General features: G+C 37.9%; 1 protein-coding gene across 2 annotated transcripts; it reads left to right on the plus strand.

Moving 5' to 3' along the window:
* Positions 1–632: 632 nt before the first annotated feature.
* Positions 633–22,406, plus strand: RPE65 (retinoid isomerohydrolase RPE65). 2 transcript variants are annotated; one of them, XM_020896179.2, is made up of 14 exons: positions 633–842; positions 2,104–2,186; positions 3,383–3,533; positions 4,994–5,101; positions 5,205–5,346; positions 9,662–9,809; positions 11,185–11,266; positions 11,505–11,637; positions 11,742–11,881; positions 12,434–12,563; positions 18,997–19,111; positions 19,210–19,304; positions 19,399–19,510; positions 20,802–22,406. In XM_020896179.2, the coding sequence occupies exons 1-14, from the start codon at positions 832–834 to the stop codon at positions 20,951–20,953; spliced, it is 1,602 nt and encodes a 533-aa protein (XP_020751838.1). In that variant the 5' UTR covers positions 633–831; the 3' UTR covers positions 20,954–22,406. The 2 variants fall into 2 exon arrangements, with proteins under 2 accessions (XP_020751838.1, XP_070324062.1); XM_070467961.1 differs by lacking the exons at positions 11,185–11,266; positions 11,742–11,881; positions 12,434–12,563; ... (2 more) ...; positions 19,399–19,510; positions 20,802–22,406 and having other exon boundaries at positions 11,505–11,597.
* The last annotated feature ends 282 nt before the right edge of the window (positions 22,407–22,688 follow it).

Here is a 22,688-nt window from a genome sequence, read left to right on the forward strand (position 1 = left end):
AGGCTTAATAAAAGAGTGTGGAAATATGAATGGAATATTGCTATTTACTTTCTGAGTGCAGCACATGTACCAAGGAACAGAAAGGTGATGTGGAGTTCAGGCAAGCTTTAGTGACAAGCAACGGTATCAAAAGGGGTTCATCTGCAGCAGATCAAAAGAACACAGCTGAAGTTCTCAGCCTGGTCAGAAATGGGCCCTGAAAGGGGTCAAAAAGGTGACCAGAGAGGGTGAGAGGTAGTGCAGTGTGCTTCTATAATACTCCATACTTCTCCAATCATAGCACTGATAAAATTTTATAGACTAGCTTGTTAGTTTCTTGTCATTCTTGCCGAGTTACAAGATCTGTGAAGATATCCATGCCTGCTCCATAGACAATGAGTAACAGATATTTTCAAAAATAAGTAAGTGAAAGAATAGTGAATGAGGGTAAAGATGAGGGCATAGAAGAAGAGGGAGGTGGGCACCAGAGAAGGATGCCAGGTTCCTGTGGGGTGACACGGATCAGCTCAGGCCTGATGCTAGCCACTCCCACACAACTCCTTTCTTTCTAATCCACTTCTTATTCTCTTTGGGAAGGATTGAGGTCTCTGGAAGATGGCCAAAATACAATTAAGCGAGCAGCCAGCCCAAATTAATGCTGAAGTATCAGGAGTATCTGAGTGCTGAAAGCCACTTCTGTTTTCCCTCTCTCAGCTGAGGGGGTGGGAATGGATTCCCAAAGCCATCTCTCCTTTCAGGGGGATTTAGAAGGCATATAAAGGCCTATGGCTGAGGACTTGCTTCCTCACTCCACAGTTGGTGCCAGAACCCTCAATCCTCTGCTGAGAGAAAATGTCCATCCAGTAAGTATCTCTGGGAGATTTTTTAATAATGCTTTAGTGTGTTGATGGTAAATGTGCTATTTCAAGAGCTTCTGAAGACAACTGATGATCAATTTAGGGAAAGCCTTGGGTCTTGGTAGGAGAGTTTGTTTCTTCCTATATACATATTGAAGCAAATATCTAGAAGTCAGGTCTAAATTACAGTGGGATTTTATGGCTTGGAATGGGCCTTGGAAGCAGTAGTGAGCATGAAGATTCAATGAGCCAGACCTGGGTTCCACTTCTTGTCCAGTCATTTCCTAACTGTGTTATCTTAGGCAAGTTATTTTTTAAAGTCTCGACTTTTCCATATATAGGATAAGCAGTACTTACCTCATTGTGGAGCTGTGAGATTTAAATGAATGAAGAGCATATAAATTCCTTTTGATGGTATGTGGCACATAGTAAATACTTAATAAAAGATAACTGTCATAATTAGGCAGTCTTGTCAGAGCTGTCACTCTAAGAAGTTATATAATGAGCCAAAGTGAGAAGGAAGAACATTAAAAAATATATGTAAATCCATGGCTAATTCATTTCAATGTATGACAAAAACTACTGTAATGATGTAAAGTGATTAGCCTCCAACTAATAAAAATAAATGGGAAAAATATATACATATATATGTATATATGACCTAAATATTCTTGTCTGACTACTTTTAAAATGTACTGAAGCTCTTAGAGATTGGTGACGAAATAAGACAGTGGGAAGAGATGATGGTAGAATATGCATGAATAGCAAAGGGTGAGATATTAACCCCAAAACCTGTTGTCTCCCAGTTCATAAGAGGGAGAGGGATGAGACTGTCTGGGAGTCAAGAGAATGAATGATCCAGTAAGCTGAGGGTACTGACACAGTAGGATAATTCTGTGGGAAAGACTTGGTCAGGAAGAGAAGTGACAATAATAATGGGATTTGTTGACTTGTCCTCAGCAATATGGGAAAACTGCAGAAGGCAAATCCACTGTAATATTAAAAGGGAGGTAATTTTCCTTGTCATCAAAGGAGAAACACCAACCTGGGCCCCCTTGCCAACGTAATACATTTCTGCCACCCTTCCCCAGTTTCTACCACCACCACTATATCGCCTCCCAAAACACTGTACTCCCAGCTCCAGCTAGACTGGCAGTACACACCAGCATTGAGTAGAGGACATCTTTTCTCCTGGAGCTCTGCCTCTGTCTCCATGGACTCTCTGAGATTCCACATTAACTTCTTCCTCATTATTCCACCATTTCAGAGTTGAACATCCAGCTGGTGGTTACAAGAAACTGTTTGAAACTGTGGAGGAGCTATCCTCACCGCTCACAGCCCATGTTACAGGTTGGTCTCAGCTTTCTTGAAGCTATCTTCTCTTTTTTGTTGAGATCTATCTTTGCTGTCTCCTTATTCATTGGCATCTCTCAACACCAGCTCCCCTGTGGGCTACAAAGAGAGGAATCTGGAGATTTGGGCTTTTTATACCAAGAACCAATTTCCTCTTTTCTTTATTTTTCTAAAATATATGTTTAAAGAATGCTACCTAGCTAGAATTCCTTAATTACTGGGACTATACCTTTGCTTATCTTTAAACTGTCTCTTTCCTCCCAATTGCCTCTTCTGGAAAATAGAAGAGATGAACCCAATACTCTTTCTCAACTAGATTCTGATGTTAACAGTCTAGATGCTAGCAATCAAATTAATGCTGTGTCTTTTAGGTGAGCCATGTCTTTTCAAATTTTTATCAGAAATATAAATCTTTATAAAGTGGACTGCTGAAACTGAACTGTATGAAATAATACATTTCGGGTTGGAGAGTTGATAAGGATTAAACAAATACTGCCATATGCTGTACTTTCAAAGGGCCAAAGGGCACAACCTGACTTAATGGCCTTAAAACCTTTATTGTGTGTCCCTCATTTTGCAGAGAAGGACACTAAGGCCCAGAGATAGCACACAGCAAATCCTGAACCAGAATTCAGGTCTCTGACAGGCCTGTGTACTTTCTGCTACAGCAAGGTGACCTTTATCTGGACAGTAGCCCATATTCTCAAAGGAATTTATCTCTGTATTTTAAAAATCCAGTATCCTGTTGTTTCACTGAAATGGTTTGTTCTATCGACACATCTTTTTTTAGTATCTCGATCTCTACTTCTAATCCATCCCTCTTGTATCATGAAATTTGATTTTTTTTTTCTTAAAAGTAAGATGGTAAAAAGGCAAATGTATTGGTAGCTGGGAAAATCTGTTAGATGGAGAATCCCATTCCACTCCAGGTGTTCTTCCCTGTCTCCTTCCAACCTTTTGTTTAAGCTCAGAGATGCTGCCACATTTCCCCCATCTTGGTCCCCTAGAAAAAGGAGAGTCAGCCAGCAGACGTTTCCCGAGAGCTACCCCACATGAGAGCTGGAATGGAAATCACTGCCAGCTTCAGAAGTAAAAGGCTGCCCATCCAGATGGCTTATATAATCACTGCTCCTTACCAAGGATGAGAAGAGCAGGTATAAAAAACAAGATTCTGTGTCTCGCTTTCCTCACAGGCAGGATCCCCCTCTGGCTGACCGGCAGTCTTCTTCGATGTGGGCCAGGACTCTTTGAAGTAGGATCTGAACCATTTTATCACCTGTTTGATGGGCAAGCCCTCCTGCACAAGTTTGACTTTAAAGAAGGACATGTCACATACCACAGAAGGTAAAGAAGACTAGGTTCCACTCCCCTTCCTAGGTTGGGGCCTAGCTCAGCTCCTCCTTGCATGTGCTTTTTAACTTCCTGAACCCAAGAGGAGACCTTATACTCATCTCCACTCAGAATCCTCCTGGGCCATGAGTCTGCATGGACACCTGGGAGCTATAGGACAGGATAAAGAAACAGCAAAGAACTAGGGCTTTGGGGTCTGACTTGCCTGGCCTCAAATCCTGTATGTCCTAGATACCATTTGCCTAGGTCGGTGCCCTTTGGCAAGTTGTTAACTTCTACTTCTTTGTTTGTCATCTAAAAAATGGGAGAAGTAAAAGAATTTACTTCAGAGTTTATTACAAGGATAAAATGAAAACAGTGCTTAGTCCATCAGAAGCATTTAATAATAATAATAGTCATTTTATTATTATTAGACCATGGATTGCTTGATTTCTTTCCTTTTTAATAATCAGAAAGGCCAATGGAAAGGAGGGAGGGGGTGTCACAAAGCAGGCAAGGACCAAATATGTCATAATAATACCAGGAATACATTTTCTAAAAACAGGAGATGGTTGCTAAAAGGCTTGAGGCCCTAAGCCATCATTCCAGCTTCATTACAAAGACTCATTAGCACCACAATAAATACTTTGTTTTATGCTTTAATATTCAGGCCTATTAGTGGCTTTGTTGATCACCACAGATTTCAGGCATTCTGAAGAGACATCAAAAGCAAGAATAAATGGAGTCTTGAAGTAGTTGGGATAACTTGGACTGTTTTAGAAAAGAAACAGATCAGGTCAAGCAAAAATTTAGCTGTGAAAGCTTATTTTGGAGGTCAGAGAAAGCCTTTATATGCCTTCTAAAGACCTTGGTACTTTTTCCTCTTCACAAAAGTACAAAATCAAATTTTAATTGGCTCTCCACATGAGAAACCCTAGGCAACGTATGCTGTCTAGTCTGGGATATGGTTAAGGAGGTCTGCCTGTGTAAGAGACTGGATTCAAGAATATCTACTTTTAAAAGTAGCAAAATAAAATTTTAAATTAAAAAAAAAACTCGAGGAATATGAGGAAGATTGAAGGAAATCTAATTCAGCACACCATGTTCTATACCTCCCCACTCAGCGTAGGATGATGAGTCATAGGCTACAGGAAGTCAGAGGCCCAATCTGAACTATCCATAGGGCTGCATGGTGGGATATGGAAAAGTCATATTTTCTGGCTCAGGCCATATATGCCGATCATTAACTTCTCTGAGCCTTGATTTTCTGTCACTGTGAAGTTTATAATTGAACCTCATGGCACATTGTCTCTTTCTCCTTCAGTCACCCCATGAAAGTGACCTGACTCTTCATTCTTCATGTTGTGAATTTATGATTTTCTTGGTAACAGCACATGGAATGACCTTCTGTGCTCCCCAGGGACCACACTAATTCCCCTTCTCTGTAACCTTTCCCATGTCTCAATGTCCTTCAGGTTCATCCGCACTGATGCTTACGTACGGGCAATGACTGAGAAAAGGATCGTCATAACAGAATTTGGCACCTGTGCTTTCCCAGATCCCTGCAAGAATATATTTTCCAGGTTTCTAAAACCCAACTGCATGTTATTAAAGACATTTTACATTAGCCCTTTTTCTCTCATGGCTTGAAAGTTACTGGACTAAAAAATCCATTTGCTTCTACAGGTTTTTTTCTTATTTTCGAGGAGTGGAGGTTACTGACAATGCCCTTGTTAATATATACCCAGTGGGGGAAGATTACTATGCCTGCACAGAGACCAACTTCATTACAAAGATTAATCCTGAGACCTTGGAAACAATTAAGCAGGTAGGACACAGTACTCAGAAGATATTGCTTAGGAATTCAGAATTTGCACCTTAGAATTAAGTCCACTGAACATTTTGTTTGGAAGAATATGAGAGCCAGATACATTAAGTTTCAAATCACTGCTTTGTCATAAACTACTAGCTATGTGACATGAGGCAGACTTTTCTTCTCATCTGTGAAATTTTAAACACTTATTGTGTGAATTAGAGGAAAACTATATAAAATGCCTAACATATTTATTTGTGACACAAGTATTAAGTCCCTTCCATGTACCAGAATGTATGCTAGATGCAAAAGATACACCAATGAGTAAGACAACATAGTCCCTGCTCTTCGTGGTTTTTATAGGCTAGCATGGAACTGGCACATTTAATATTGAAAAGATTAAGTTCATGGTTCTAAGAAAGTGTGTTGCACCAATTTTACCCCTTCTTATAGAACTTCTTGTTTGAAATAAAGCCATACCTTAAATGAAAAAGCATAAAGAGACACATGAGAAATATTAGAAAGTGATAAATTTTGCTGAGATATGAGGCAGTCTCAGTGCAGCATTCAGTAAGACAGATCTACATTTCCAACCAATGTTTATTAAGTTGCAGCTGTTTTCAAGGCATCATTCTTGCCTTCAGAGCACTTAACATATAGGTGGAGAAATCAATTAAATATATTACTTAACTATAATAGAACACAGAATATAGTAAGTCCTTTCAGAGAAGGAAACCTTCTATGGAAGTGCATATAAAGATTACTTCTAGCAGTGTTGAGGAGTGTGAAGTAGAGCAGAACAAGGAAAATTTTAAAGTATTGCATTTGAGTTTGAAATTAGAGGGAAGGCAAAACTTCATTGAATTTGGGGAAAGAACATTTCAGATACAGGAAGTACCATGACCAAATGAATAGAGGTGGCAAACTGGAGGATAAAGAATAAATTTTTTTGGCTAGAATTACAGTATTTCTCCTTGGAGGTGGCATTGACATTGGCCAGGTAGCACTTCATCACTATGGGGACTGTCTCACCTATTGCAGAGGTTTGACATCCCTGGTCTCACCCACTAAATACCAGATATGTCCTCAATCATTGCACAAACCCCAAATGCTCCCCAACATTTCCAACTTCCCTGCTAGGGGACAATAGCACTCCTAGGTGCAAACTAGTGATCAGAGCATGCCATGTCAAGGGTAGAGTGAAACTAGAAGTTTGAATAATGGACAGAAATTTGGAATAAGTTGTTTGGTTGATGGTAAACTACTGAAAGTTTTTGTTCAGAGAAGTGGTATAAGCAAAGCTTTAGGTTATTTTATCTGGAAACTATGTGTAAGCTGTATGGGAGGGCAAAAGAACTAGGAGACCAGTTACTGAAACTGAAGACCAGAAGGAGAAACTTAGTGTAATAGGAATAGAAAGGAAAGTCGTCGCAACACTGGGTATCAATACTACAGGCCGATTTATAATCCCACAGACTGTTTACTAAGGTTTGACATATTCTCAACAGCTTTTTCTTGGTTTGGATGTATGTTTGTAACCACATATGAGTGTGTGTGTAGATCGTTTAGAGAAGTTCTGAAACTAAGTTTCTAAACTACTCCTTTGACTTTGACAGTGCTTCAGATTGCCATGGTAATTTAACTGAAAGTGTGAAGTTCATGGTATGGCTCCAAAATAGACTTTATTAGGAGTCAGGTTTCATTGTGAGCAGCACTATACCCTAAATTCATATAAAAATGTAGTTTTAAAAATTTGAGGGTTTTTTGTTTGTTTATTTGTTTACCATGACTGAAACAGCCTGCTAACAAATACCTTTGCCTCCAGACTGATTCCCTTAAATACAGCTTCCTTAATTCAGTTGAAGCAATTTTTTTCTAAAATGCAAGTATAAATGTGCTATTCCATCTAGTGCACCCACAGTTTCCAAGATAAAGTTAAAACACAGACCTTTGTGGCTGGCCCATCTTTATTTCTCCTTCTCCCTGTGTGCTCTTCACCACAGCCGTACTGAATGACTAGAATTCCCCAAGCAGCATTCACTATTTACAACTCTATTTACAACTGCCTTTACAGTAAGGTTCCTGCTTCCTAGAACACACTGTTATCCTTCTGCATCTGACTGACTTTTACTCATCTTTCAACATGAGTTGGAGTCATCGCCCTTGGAAAGCCCTGCCTAATCTCCCAGTTTGGGTTAAATGGCTTTTCTTTACAGATATGGTTTTGCACTTACTACACTTATTCCAGCTTATTGTTCTAGTGTTGTTGTTCAGTCACCCAGTCGTGTCTGACTCTTTACGACCCCATGGACTGCAGCATGCTTGGCCTCCCTGTCATCACCATCTCCTGAAGTTTGCACAAGTTCATATTCACTGCATCAGTGATGCTGTCCAGCCATCTCATCCTCTGACACTCCCTTCTTCTGCCCTCAATCTTTCCCAGCATCAGGGACTTGTCCAATGAATCATCTGTTCATGTCAGATAAGCAAAATACTGGAGCTTCAGCTTCAGCATCAGTCCTTCCAGAGAGTATTCAGGGTTGATCTCCCTTAAGATTGACTGGTTTGATCTCCTTGATGTCCAGGGGACTTTCAGGAGTCTTCTCCAGCACCAGAGTTTGACGGCATCAATTCTTTGGCATTCTGCCTTCGTTATGGTCCAGCTCTCACAACCGTATGTGACCACTGGAAGACCATAGCCTTGACTATACGGACATTTGTCAGCAGAATCACATTTCTGCTTTTCAACAGAAAAAGTCTAGGTCTGTCATCGCTTTCCTGCCATGAAGCAATTGTCTTCTGATTTCATGGCTGTAGTCATGGTTTGCAGTGATTTTGGAGCCAAAGAAGAGGAAACCATTCACCACTTCCACATTTTCCCCTTCTATTTGCCATGCAGTAATGGGGCCAGATGCCATGATCTTAGTTTTTTTAATATTTAGCCTTAATTGGCTCTTTCACTCTCCTCCTTCACCCTCATCAACAGGCTTTTTAGTCCCTCTTTGCTTTCCACCACTATAGTGGTATCATCCACATATCTGAGGTTGTTGATGTTTCTCCCACCTATCTTAATTCCAGCTTGTAACTTATCAGCCTGGGATTTCTCATGATATGCTCAGCATATAGGGTGACAGCAGACAGTCCTTCTGTACTCCTTTCTCAGTCTTGAGCCAATCAATTGTCTAGTACAGTGCTGTCAATGGAACTTTCTACATTTCTATATCTGTATTGTCCAAGTATTGAGCACATGGATGTGGCTAATGTGACTGAGGAACTGAATTCGAAGTTCTATCTAATTATGATTAACTTACATTTAAATTGCTACATGTGGCTACAGTATTGGATACTGCAAATCAATACTGAAATTTTTGAAAGCAAGGACCATCTCTGTTTTCCTAAACACTGACAAAGCATCTGGCATATAATAGAAGCCCAGTGAGTACTTAACAAATGACTGAATGAATGAATGTCTTGCCTAATATTTAAATGAGAATACTAAAAACTCCCTAAGCTTTAAAACATATTCTCTTAATCAAATAGAAAGAACTTTGGTTAGACAAATGTATAATCATGGATTATTTATTCAATAAATCTCTACTGAGCAGGTCCCAAGCAGAAATTCTAGTGCTCTGCATCTTTTGACAAGTCACTTGACCTGACTCCTCAAGTTCTCCTTATGTAACCTGAGAGGTTTGTGATAGATTTATGGCTTTTAATTTTTTATGAGAATCAAATTCAATTGAAGTACTGAATCCTGTTTTCAGAAGTTTCCATTAATTCCAGGAATTCATGGTTCCCCTGAAGTCTGTTTAGGTTAAGACTTTCTATACTAGAATTCTGAGTTTTCTTTCAGTTCCAAATTCATCTACATGTAAGACACTGGATTTGGTATTTAGGTTATATCATACAAAATTTGTATTTTTATAAAATGAAAATGAATAGCTATCAGCATGCAGTTCAAAAATGTAAAGAAGTTTCAGGATCAAAATTCATCACTGTTTGAGGACAGCTTGTATATACAAAAGGAAAATAACCAACCAGAGCAATTCATGGTCTACATCAACAAAAGAGCACAATCAGAGAGAACTTAAAGATTTCAAAGGCATGAAGGGTCAGTGTGGGGGTCAGAGAAGAGCTCTGCACTAAAGCTAGAACTTCCACAGGTTTGAAAGAAAGTAGGACCCAGCGAGATGGAAAGAAAGAGAAAGTGCACTTAGGGTGAAGGTGCACTTAGGGTGAAGGTGATGGTAGAGGTGAGGTCAGACTGAGGGACCAAAGATGGAATACAGTCTTTCTCTTAATATGGGTGACATCACTTTTCCTTCCATAGGTTGACCTTTGCAACTATGTCTCAGTCAATGGAGCCACTGCTCACCCCCACATTGAAAATGACGGGACTGTTTACAACATTGGTAATTGCTTTGGGAAAAATTTTTCAATTGCCTACAATATTGTAAAGATCCCACCACTACAAGCAGGTCAGTTTACCACTTTGACTCTTCTTAAAACAAGTATCTATAATGTGAGAAAATTACTGGAAATATGGGATTCCACTATATGGACTGCTAATTACTTTCAGATTTTCAGAAAACTATCCTCATCCTCACCCTACCAGGGGACAAATACCCAAGAGCGCCATAGTAGGAAATGACAAATTGAAAATATAAAAAACATGTGGTCATGTTCTGTTCTACAGTGTTTCAAAGATGTAGTGTATATGTGACTTTGATCATATAGAATTTAGATTCAAATCAAACAAATAGTTATTGAGCACTTATCCATGTGCCAGACAAAATTAAGATTTTAAACAAACATATGTCTATGTATATGAAAGTGTACTTAGTATTTTATTTGTATTTAATTCCCAAAACTACAAATAAAACCTTTTAACTCATATATAGACTATACAGAAAGAATGCTAAAACAGAAGAGAGTACTCTTTAGAATTCTACATTCATCCTCCATTCATTGTCATAAATTTGATATTGATCTTGTTAATAGAATTATTTGAGTATATATGGATTTTTATTTAGTTTTTGCTTAGTATAATTTGTGAAGTTTAGATCCTGGACCAGCAGCATCACCTGGAAACCTGTTAGAAATACAAATCTCAAGCCCCTCCTGAGGTAGACTGAATGAGTAACTCTGAGATTGGGCCTATGGTCAGTATTTTCAGAAGCTCTTTATGTATTTCCAGTGTACACTAAGGTTTAAAGACACTGCCTTAGTAGCAAATAAACTTTAATGTGCTTAAGAATTATTGTACAGGGCTATTGACACAAAAAGGGCTTCCCAGGTGGCGCTAGTGGTATATGCCAATGCAGGAGACTTAAGAGATGGGGGGTTCGATCCCTGGGTCTGGCAACCCACTCCAGTATTCTTGCCTGGATAATTCCATGGACAGAAGAGCCTTATGGGCTACAGTCCATAAGGCCACACAGAATCAGACATGACTGAAGGGACTTAGCACCCACAGACAACAAAACCACATATTCTACAACTTTACAGCTAATTTAAGAGATTGTAAAAGTCACTTTGACCATACTAAAGTTTTGCCTTACTCCCTTGACTTAGAACCCACCTCCAGTTAGAAAGATGTGAGTCCACTATACTCTGTCTACCACACACTGTTTGAGTGCACTTTCCAAATCTGCTGCTATTTGGATTTTCCTGGGTGATTGCAGCTCCACATGAAATTTCCCTCAGAAATGCCAGTGACCAAGAAAATGGAAATAAACTCTTTAAAAAATCAAGATCTGAAAATGTATTTCTTTGCTCGCATAAGCTGTTCTAAATGCTTTGTATTTAAAAAAAGAGGCTGTTCCACAGCCTTTTAAAACCACTTTATTTCAGACAAGGAAGATCCAATAAGCAAGTCAGAGATCGTTGTACAATTCCCCTGCAGTGACCGATTCAAGCCATCTTACGTCCATAGGTAACTCGAAGGCCTGCTATGAATCTTCAGGAAAACTCAAGTTTAAAGATCTGCTTTGCCTACCTTTGATACCAGTCCTGATCATGACATTTTCTTGCAGAAACCTAAATTTAAATGTAATTAATTTCATGTAGGCACTGTTGATTCATATAACTGAGCATACCTCATGTGTACATATTTCTCTGTGGTTTGAGCATCAACCCTTCCCACTCACAAGTTTATTTCTGTTTCTGAACAGTTTTGGTTTGACTCCCAACTATATTGTTTTTGTGGAGACACCAGTAAAAATTAATCTGTTCAAGTTTCTTTCTTCATGGAGTCTCTGGGGAGCCAACTACATGGATTGTTTTGAGTCCAATGAAACCATGGGGGTAAGTCTTACATTTATTTGTCAGGTTGATGAGTCCAAAGAATATGTGTTTCATAATGCATACTTTTTTTCTTTTTAAATGCATCAAAACATTCTCACTTCTAGGTTTGGCTTCATATTGCTGACAAAAAAAGAAAAAAGTACATCAATAACAAATACAGGACCTCTCCTTTTAACCTCTTTCATCACATCAATACCTATGAAGACCATGAGTTTCTGATTGTGGATCTCTGTTGCTGGAAAGGGTAAGAGAGCACATTGAATGGATAAATGTTACATCTCCAGTTGCTCCTGGAAATCAGGTTTTTTTACCCAAACCATGGGTAATGATTGAAAACTGCTCAGGTCCACGAAACAGACCTGAAAATAAAACATTCTATGACTTGATGAATGAACTTAAACTTAATTTCCCTCAAATTTAACAAGATCCTTTGAGGAGCCTTAAACTGCATCTACTCTGGGTTTGATTTTTTTTTAAAAAAAGACAGACATGCTTTCTTTAGAACAGCAAGTCACTAAAAAAGACAGTAGCCCCTAAAGACATAGACAGAATGGTGATAGAGAAACAGAGCAGAAAGTTTCAAAGGCTGCTGTTATTTAAACATACCCATGAAGCAGGACTCTTTTCTCTACCCAGAGTGGGCAGGAGAAGTGGCTCCAGCATACCTGAGTCTTTAGGAGTTTCTAGATTGGAGACTAAAGAAGAGACAGGCACTTGTCCTTTTGAAAGACATGCATCATGTCTCTAAAATTATTTGTAATTTTCTGTCCTCATGTTTGATTTCTTATTTTTGCAGATTTGAATTTGTTTATAATTATTTATATTTAGCCAATTTACGTGAGAACTGGGAAGAGGTGAAAAAAAATGCCAGAAAGGCTCCTCAGCCTGAAGTTAGGAGATACGTACTTCCTTTGAATATTGACAAGGTAACCACCCTCTACATAGATTTCAGATATAACGAGAATGTTTCATCTTTCTCAGGATTTTTTCTCCTGTTGTGTGTTTATACATAAAGGCTCAAAATTTCTGAACTGGAAGAGACTTTAAAAATGAGCAAATTCAGAAGATGGCGACTGAGGGAGGAGGGAAGGAAAAAAAAATTAGCAAATTCAATTCCTCTCATTTTATAAATGAAACTGAAGCTCATGACTTAGCAAAATCCAGTTGTGACAGAGTCAAATTGAAAACCAGTTTTCACTCTCAACCTGTTTTTCTTTTTTTTACAAAATCTTTTTAAATCTGATTGCTAAAAAAAAAACCAAAATAACAAACAAACAAAAAAACCTGATTGCAATCCAACTGGTTAGAACATAAACAAATAAACAAAAACAGTGGGATAAGTGGGCAAAAATAACTTAAAAAAAATAGATTGGTAATCTTTGAAGGCTTTTAGGCTAGGCTAAAAGGTTTGCATTTTATTTGACAGGTGGTGGGGAATTAAGATTTTGAATAGAAGAAAGCCATACTCAGAGTGGGTGGACAGAGTATCAAGTGTACTGACTCTTCTAGTTGTCTCTCCTGCTAAATGTCCGACTTCCCTGAGCAAGTCTCTCAATGAACAAGTTACCCCAAAGTTCAGTTGTTCGCTCTGAAACCTAAATAAATTGGACTAAATAATAACTAGGTCATTTGCTGTTTTGATTTTCTAAAATAAGGCTGTGTCATGTGTAAGTAGTATTGGAAGGAGAAAGATACCTGAGATTGGAGACAATTTAAATTACTCAGGTGCCAGAAAAATGTAGTGGTAGTAGCAACAGAAAGACAAAAGTGAGCGCTCCTACAGATAGAATTAAAAGGATCCTAATTTGATTGGATGGCAGAATGAATTAAGTCTTAGACATGCAAAACCCTATGTGTCTAGAATGTTGATGCCTTTGGAAATAAGAAATGCAATAGGCAGAGCAGATCTGGAGATAGACATGAACTGTAGAACTAGGAGGAAAGGGTAATAATGAGTGAAAGGGCTGAAGACAAAGCCAGGTTGACCAGGGCTTCCAGCTTTCTCGTGTGTCATTTGGAGCAAGACATTTAACCTTTTCACATCCCCTGTTCTTTATCTGGGCTTTCCTGGTGGCTCAGACAGTAAAAGAATCTGCCTGCAATGCAGGAGACCCAGGTTCAATCCCTGGATTGGGAAAATCCCCTGGAGAAGGAAATGGCTACCCACTCCATTATTCTTGCCTGGAGAATCCCATGGACAGAGGAGCCCCACAGGCTACAGTTCATGAGGTCTCAAAAGAGTTGTACACAACTGAGTAACACTTTCATTTCATTTTCTTTATCTATATCCACCATACAGGATTTTTGTGATCAATAAATGAGGTGATATATATCAATCTCTGAATATAGTCCCCCACATAAACTAAGTGTTAAATAATATTCATTATAATTCTCATCAACAACAAAGAAGTATGAACTTCTCTTGCTAGCAATGTCTATCCTCATATATTTGATCATCATTTCAATGCCAATAACTATTAGCTCTCTTCTTCTAAACCTGCATTGTGTCACAAGGACCTGCACTTCCACATGCAAGCCTACCAGATATCTTCATGAAAATGTTCTTGATGCTGATCTTATTGTTGTTGATGAGAATTACAAGATCAGCATCAACAACATCTTCATGAAGATATCAGGTAGGCTTGCATGTGGAAGTTCAGGTCCTTGTGACACAAAGCAGGGTTAGAAGAAGAGAGCTAATAGTTATTGGCATTGAAATGATGATCAAATATATAAGGATAGACATTGCTAGCAGCAAAAGTTCATACTTCGGAGTAAGCATTCTAAAAGAAACTTACCAATTTGTTGATTTTAAAAAATGAGGAACTTGACAGCCAGAAAATGTTGAAAGAAAAGATAGCCAAGCACATAAGTTGGGGAAACACCCATGTGCAGTAAGTGGTAGAAAAAGAGGAGTCAGAAAAAGAAAGAAAAAAAATCACTAAAGGGTCCTAGTTACAACTAAGAGAGGAAAATGCCACATTGGCAAGGCAAGAGAGGGTTTCATTGGTGTCCACTGCTACATATAGGCAACCTGAAAAAAATGAAGCTGAAATAAGGAGCCAAAAACCAGATTCAGTGACCTCCAGTAGAATACAGAGAGAGGTAGAAATCAGGTTTCAAGCCACAGTGACAATGTGGTATCAATTACTATAGCCTGTACTTTTAAAGTTTGGTAATGAAGAGAAAACTAGATCATAAATTAGGGAAAGAAGAGATAAACAAATTGAAGGAAGGGCTAAGGAAGGGAAAGAGTATAAGATGACTAAAGCTTCAGGTTTAGCGATTGAAATAATGGTGATATTTTTAAATATATCTTTCTTATTTTTGAATAGACAGTGCATTTAAATGGTCAGAAAATCAAAATGATCTAAAAAGATTTGCACTGAAAGTGTCACTCCAACCTCTATCTGCATCCATTCCATACCATTCCTCTTCACTTCTATGTGTAACTTTTAATGTCTTTCCTTTGCATTTGCTTGTTTATGCAAATATTAAAAAATACCAACATATAGAATTATTATTCCCACTTTTTACACAAAAAGTAACTTTCTGTATCCACATTTTTGTTCCTTGCTTATTTTCATTTTAAAATATATATTGAAGATCTTACTTTCTTCAACCACACAGTGTTCTTTTTTACCAATATGCTGCAGTCCCTCACTGCTGAGCGACAGAGTCATTTCCATTTTTTGACTGTTACAGATAATGTCACAAGGAATAATTTTGTATGTATGTTCTTTTATGTATATGCAGATATAGCAATAGGATAGACTCTCAGAAGTAAGTTTCCTGTATCAGAGGATAAACACATCTGTTTAAAAAAAATATAGTGAGAGGGAGAGTGAAAAGGAGGTGCTGGTTTGGAAAGCAAAGATGATGTTACATATCTCTTGTATTAAAAAGCCTGAATTTAATAATAGAGAAAATAAGATACAACAGAGTAAAATCGTTAAAGTTACAGTCCCATAAGTAATGTTCAACATTTGAACTAATTTTTTTTCTTAATTCATACAATGCTACAAATCATAAGGACTCACTATGTTGGATCAATTGTTATTTCCAGGTCTTCTGTATGGAGAGAGAGAGAGAGAGAGAGAGACATATATATAATTTATATATAATTATAAATTTCTTTATATATAATTTTCTTTATATATAATTTTATATATAATTTTCTTTATTTTGCCACCTTTAGGTAGTCATATATCAATATGTATCTATACATACATGCTGCTCTCTGCTTCCCAACATCACCAGGAAGAGCCTTGAGGTCACACTTCATGGAATCTTAAAAGAGCCATTCATCACCCCCTATCTCTTCCCAGTTCTGAAAATCCTTCACTATTTCCTTTTAGTTCATTGTACATCACCAGAAAAATTCCATCTATCCTCTGCTCAGAAGGTTCCTTCCATCTTATCTCTTTTACCAAAAGATCTGACACTCTCTAAGACACTGGTCTCTTCAGCAGCAGTTTCCAGGGGTAGCAGTTTCTCCTCCAGCCCTTGTACCACTGGGCCTGGGGTTGGAACACTTGTTCCACTTTGCTGCTTCCAAACCATTGTTCCTTCTGCCCAACCTTAAAATCTTTCAATTTTGAATCTCACTTCAACTAATTATATACCCAAGTGGTATGTGTACATTTATATATATAACCCCTCATTATTGTTTTCACGTACTAATCACCACTCCCTCTTCTTTTGGCTCAGTGTCACACTCCCCTGATCTACTTCCAACTCTCAGTGATTTCAGTATACACATCATAGATGATTCTTCCAACAGCCTGGCCTCATTCCTTGACATCTTCCACTGATCCTGTCTTCCATTCTGACTCAGCCACTCACTTCCCAAGTCATACAATTGACCTTGCTATTACCTTTGACCGTGCATGTATCATAACCTTGGTTCATACAGGACACATTCTGACTTACCTTTCAAGATTACCAACCCTATTACAATTCCCACCAGAAACTCCAATCTATTGAACCTGCTCATCATCTCTCACTCCCCTGAAGACTTATCTTCCCTCCTTATTCAATTAAAATTTCATGATCATTGTAATCACCCCCTTGAGTAGATCCTCATTTCTCTTGTCACTTTCTTAGTTCATAGAATTTATTTGTCAAAGTCACAAATCCTAGTTAAATTCAAGTCTCTACCCACTCCATGCTTGTACCTCTAAGGCTCAAATTAAATGCTAAAAATACACAATTGTGTTAATTGGCCCATTTTTTAAATATATGACCACAAACCTTACTGCAACATTTCCCAACTTCATTTTCCTAGTTAAGTATTTCACATCCTCCTCTTTCAAACTTCTAACACATCCCACCTCCACACTCATACTCAACTAATGGCTCTGTTTCCTCTTTTACTGAAACAAATGAAAGAAATCAGAAAAGAATGTAGACTCCTGCAACCACATATATCCACCCACCAGCATCTGTACTCAGACTGAATTATCCATCATCTTATTCAGAACTAGTCTTTCCCATCCTTCCTCACCCACTTCAGGACATTATTCTACAACTCTCCCACTCTGTCATATATCTCACTCTCCTCCTGTTTTCATTAATTCATGCATATCATGCTGTTATTTTGCCTTCTTATAAAATCCTTCTCTTGACTCTTCTTGCCCCTTCATTTATCCCTTCTTTCCTGTCTTTCCTTTAATGTTGGAGGGCACCAGGACTCAGCCCTTTGTCCTGCTTCTATTTGTTCTTTAACTCCTTCATAAAGATTCATGCCTTAAAGGAGCCTACACTTCCACTTCCAACTTTCCTTTTAACTCAAGATTCTTGTATGCTATTGCCAATGCTAAGTCTTTATTTTGATGTTCAGTAAACATCTCAAGTTTAATAAGACAAAACTCAAACTTCTCCTCTTCCCCTACCAAAAAATTTATCCCACCTTTAGTAATCCCCATCTGTATTGTGACAACTCCAACTTTTAACTATTTGGGCCCAAAACCTTGGAGCTATCCTTGACTTCTCACTCAATTTCATGCCTGTTCCCTATCCAGTATCTTATCTATCAGGAAATCCTCTGCTCTGCCTTCCATTCCTCACTAACTTCAGTGCTACTAGCCCAGTCTGAACCATTGTCTTCTTTTGACTAGACTACTATAAGACAGACTGATTCCCCTGATTTCACACCTACATATCCCCTATTCTTAAAGGGATCTTGACAGGACAGCCAGAGTGATTCTTTTAAAAATAAATCTTAGCCTTGCAAACTCTTCTGCTCATCTCTTGCTCACAGGAAAAACCCAAGTCCTCACAGTGACCCATCAGGCTCTACCCAGTCTAGCCCCATGATACCCCTCTACCCTCCTCTCGTGTTCTCCCCCCAGCTCAGTCAAAGCAGCCAACCTGGTCTCCTTAATGCTCTTCAAGCACCCTTGACAATACTCCTGCCTCACGCCTTTGCAATTTGTTCTCTCTGCTTAAATGCTCTTCCCCAGATATCTACATTGCTTCCTGCATCTCCTACAAGTTTTATCCCAAATATCACATTATCAATGAAGCCCACCCTGACTACCTACTAAAATTATAAATCACTTACCCTTCACACTTCTGATCCCCATACTCTGCTCTGTTTTTCTCTCCACATTCATGATATACTAAACACTTTATCTATATTTATAGTTTTCCAAATTAGAATGTAAACTTCATAACAACAGGAACTCTGTTCTCTGAAATATCACAAATGTCTAGAGTAGAGTCTAGTACAAGCCATGTATTCAGGTATTTAATGCAAAACTAAATGCATATGTTCTTTGAAGAGCTCATGATATTTATTCATTCCTTTCATAATATAATCTGAAAAATGACGTGGGGGCAATGTCAGTATCAAGAGATCTTAGAAAACATCAGGTCCAGTAGTTTTTTTCATTTGTTTTCTTTTTTGACAACATAAGGATGTGATATTTTTCCAATAAAATCAAAATATAGCTAACTTTAAAAGAGATAAACATTGTATGAATACCTAGAGGTTGAAGTCTTTGTCACTGTGAAGCAAAATACTTCTTTTTCCAGAACCACATCCTCAGGGCCCTATGTGTTCTTTGAGGTCAGTCACATTTCACAGATGAGAAGACTAAGGGCCTACGAGGTTATTTTTTTTTTTTTTCATATATCACTGATTTTCTCAGTAATACATAGTCAGTGACTGACATGGTCATGAACAGCTTTTCCAGTCGTGTTCTTGGGCTCTCCCTTCTAGAGTTTTCTGTACTGTCTCCTCTGCATGTTGACTTAAGAAATGAAGAATTCAGGAAACTAAACCTGGAAACTGTTCTCACAGCTGCTTGAATTTTATTCCTTGTTCACTGAGGTTTCTGTTATCCTCTTTCTTAGGCTGACACAGGCAAGAATTTAGTCACACTCCCCAACACAACTGCCACTGCAATTCTGTGCAGTGACGAGACCATCTGGCTGGAACCTGAGGTTCTCTTTTCAGGGCCTCGCCAAGGTGAGATGGTTTAGGAAAAAACTTCACATGTGAGAGAACAAAATGTTCCACTCAAAGAGAGTAACTGAGTTTTCCTAAACATGTATTTTATTTTGTAGCATTTGAGTTTCCTCAAATCAATTACCGGAAGTATGGTGGGAAACCTTACACATATGCATATGGACTTGGCTTGAATCACTTTGTTCCAGACAGGGTAATTAATCCCTCTTCCTAATATTCGAACAGTACTTTGAATCATATGTTAGTCAAGTAAAGCATGTTGACTGATTTTTCTTTCTTATAAGCAGCTCTGTAAGCTGAACGTCAAAACTAAAGAAACCTGGGTATGGCAAGAGCCTGATTCATACCCCTCAGAACCTATCTTTGTTTCTCACCCAGATGCCTTGGAGGAAGATGACGGTAATGAGAGTAATAGATGTGTCTGAACCCTTTCTTCTCATTGGAGTTCATATAGTTAATTCACTAGGAGAGGATTTATGTTGATTATTTCCAAATGTTCAGAAATAATCCTTCCTGCTATTGAATAGGACAGCACCAAAGAATGTAAATGTGTTTGAAGATAAGTTTTATTTATGGTCAGATTTCATTAGGTACTATTGCAAAAATGCTTAGAGCACCATCGGGTGTCACAATAGAATATCAGTATCTGCTCCAGATGGAGGTGAGAAGGAAGAAGGAGCAGCATGTTATCTAGGTTTTGCCTTTCCTGACATAGATATATTTCTGAAAAGAAATAGGGTTCTAAGGAGGGAAACTGAATATTCTAACTGATCCAAGAGAATGAGGCTTTGAGATTCTAGTTTTGGTTTTTCTTTTTAGTAAACTGGGGCCAGAAGGGGGTCCAGAGCAACAGTCTATAAAACAGCAATTCAGATACACTCAACTACAAAGCTGGGACAGCGGGGTAGCTTATACTTTCTGGGATTAAAATATGAGAGACCACAGAGAAATGAATAGAATAAAGAGTTGTAGAGCCATTTTACACTAAGTGATTTTACATTTGCAGTGCATCCAGTCAAAACTGCAAAAAGTGTGTTCCTATTTTGTTTGATGGAAAGCATCCAAGCTAGGTCTTGGAAATTGTAGAAATGGTGTACCTTACTGTTTTCAAAGTCTCTAAGAAGTCTTTTAAAAAGTCACAACATTTTTTGCAGTAAGTAGAGCAGGTGTTAAATCTTATGACACAAATAAAAACACAGAAACATTCATAAAATAAGAATTCAATGAATATTCACTGTGTTCTAACCATTGTGGTAGGCTATCGGGATACAATGGTGGGCAAGAAGGACACTGTCACTCCCTTCCTGGAGCTTATAGTCTAGGGGACTTGAAAAATTTAACATCCCTCTCCTGGTTGCCATGGGCTTTGCTGGTGGCTCAGGCGGTAAAGAATTTGCCTGCAATGCAAGAGAGTACTCTTGCTTGGAGAATTCCACGGACAGAGGAACCTGGCAGCCTACAGTCCATGGGGTTGCAAAGAGTCAGACATGACTGAGCAACTAACACTTTCACTTTCATGGTTGCCACACAGCCAAGTGGCAGAAGAGTCAGAACACACTATCAGGTCATCTGGTTTTCTTTATTTGTGAGTGTAATGTCTCCTGTAGTATTTCAATGACATTTAATCTATGGCTCTGGGCTTTTTTTTTTTTTTTAATTCAACACTGCCTTATTAACTTCTCATTAACAGGTGTAGTTCTGAGTGTGGTGGTGAGCCCTGGGGCAGGACAAAAGCCTGCTTATCTTCTGATTCTGAATGCCAAGGACTTGAGTGAAGTTGCCAGGGCTGAAGTGGAGATTAACATCCCTGTCACTTTTCATGGACTGTTCAAAAAATCCTGAGCACATTCTAGCATGACACGTTTCTGGTGACAAAACACAGAAAAACATAGTCAGGTCTGCAATCAAATTCTGTTTAGCTTTAGCCTACTGTCTGTAAGGGTTTTTAACTTGCAGATGCACACAGTTTTGCAGTATTTTACAGAAAGCACAGAGTTGAGTAAGGAATTCCTTTTTAAAAAGTGCTTATTTAGATAATTGTACTTTGTGAGACAGGTACATCATAACTAAAAACTCTTTATATATTTACAATCAAATAGAAAATGAAAATGGATTTATTAAACTGCTTTTCATTCCTATTATAAAAGTATATTTTAGGCATCTATCTGCTCCTATTACTTTTTAACATTTAAAAGCCAAAATCTTCTAAAGCTGATATGTATGTGGCTTTGCTGTGTCAAGGCAGCATCTTGGAAAAAGACTTAGTTACTAAATGTCAAATCAAACTTCTTCTCAAACCAGGGACTTTGATCTAAGACAATCATTGTAATTGTATGCACATATGTATTATTGTTCAAAGATTCTCATGGTTTAAACTTCAATATTTCCATTTAGTATAGGCAATTATTACTTTTTCTGATTCCACAGTTAGGCAGCCTGTCTCTAACTCACTGAGGGCTCTCAACCAAATAACTTCTCAGAGATTATGTTATCTATTAGAAACTTACATAACATCAAAGCAATTACATATAGTAGTGACTGTAATTTTTTTGAAAAAATAGCATAAAATATTTACAAACATAATTGCTGTTTAAAATAAGATTATGGGGATAATAATGTGTGGGGGGGTTATACTTTGTTGCCTTTTCTGCTTAATTACGTTTAAGCACAGTGCACCTGACTGAAGAAAAAGTGAAAAAAGAGAAAATACTGTCATTGACACACAGATATGAATATATTTAAGCACTTTTGTTTTTAAAATTATTCTTTTCTGAGATATATGTTGCAAAAAAAATGCAGATTGACAAAAATTTTTATTCTATATCTTAATCCTGTTTGACTAAGTAAAAACAGCTTGAAGGAACAGACTGACTAGGGTACTTGATGCATCCATTTGATTTCTTTATTTAGATAAAATGCAAACTCATTTTTTAAGATTATAAGTACTCATTAAAATATACTTTTTAAAGAAAATCTAAAATTGCAAAAAAGCAGAAATTATAAAGTAAAATCTTACAGAGCTCATCTAAGCATAACTACTGGCCTTTTCCATCATTTCCCATGTGTGGCTTTTTAATGTAATCATTATTTCTTTGGGAGTAATTCCTATCTCAAAAATATCTCAAAAAATAAAAAGAAAAGAAAAATGCCATAAAATAACATGGAATATGTGACTGTAGATAAACATCAATCTGCTGGATTTTGTCTCTAGATACGGCACATGAACTTAATTCCACAAAGAAAGCTATTCATACATTTATTTTTTAAATGCAGAAAATAAATTGCTGAATAATTACCAAGTTTTGTGCTTATTTAAGTCTCTAAATGTAAGAGAATTCCTAATACTGTCACTTCCCACACCTGCCAGCCAGCCCCTGCCGTCTTCCTATTCCTTTTCCACAGGAAAGTCTGGCAGTTCTTTGTGCCTGCTTCTCCAGTTGGAAGATCCCACTTTGAGCTCTGTGCTTTGTGAAAATAGCCACAGTGTTAATAAGGGAGAGAGGAACATCTGACTAAAGGAACATTCTGTCAATACCTTTTCACCAATTGGATTGTCTATATAGTCATTGCTGATATT

Source organism: Odocoileus virginianus, chromosome 5 (assembly GCF_023699985.2).
Source record: "Odocoileus virginianus isolate 20LAN1187 ecotype Illinois chromosome 5, Ovbor_1.2, whole genome shotgun sequence".
NCBI lineage: Eukaryota > Metazoa > Chordata > Mammalia > Artiodactyla > Cervidae > Odocoileus > Odocoileus virginianus.

Excerpts from the sequence above, each read along its gene's own strand:
- RPE65 (XM_020896179.2), top strand. Across the intron at positions 5,347-9,661 it reads CCTTGGAAACAATTAAGCAG|GTTGACCTTTGCAACTATGT; the intron begins GTAGGACACAGT and ends TTCCTTCCATAG. Across the intron at positions 19,112-19,209 it reads CTTTTCAGGGCCTCGCCAAG|CATTTGAGTTTCCTCAAATC; the intron begins GTGAGATGGTTT and ends TTTATTTTGTAG.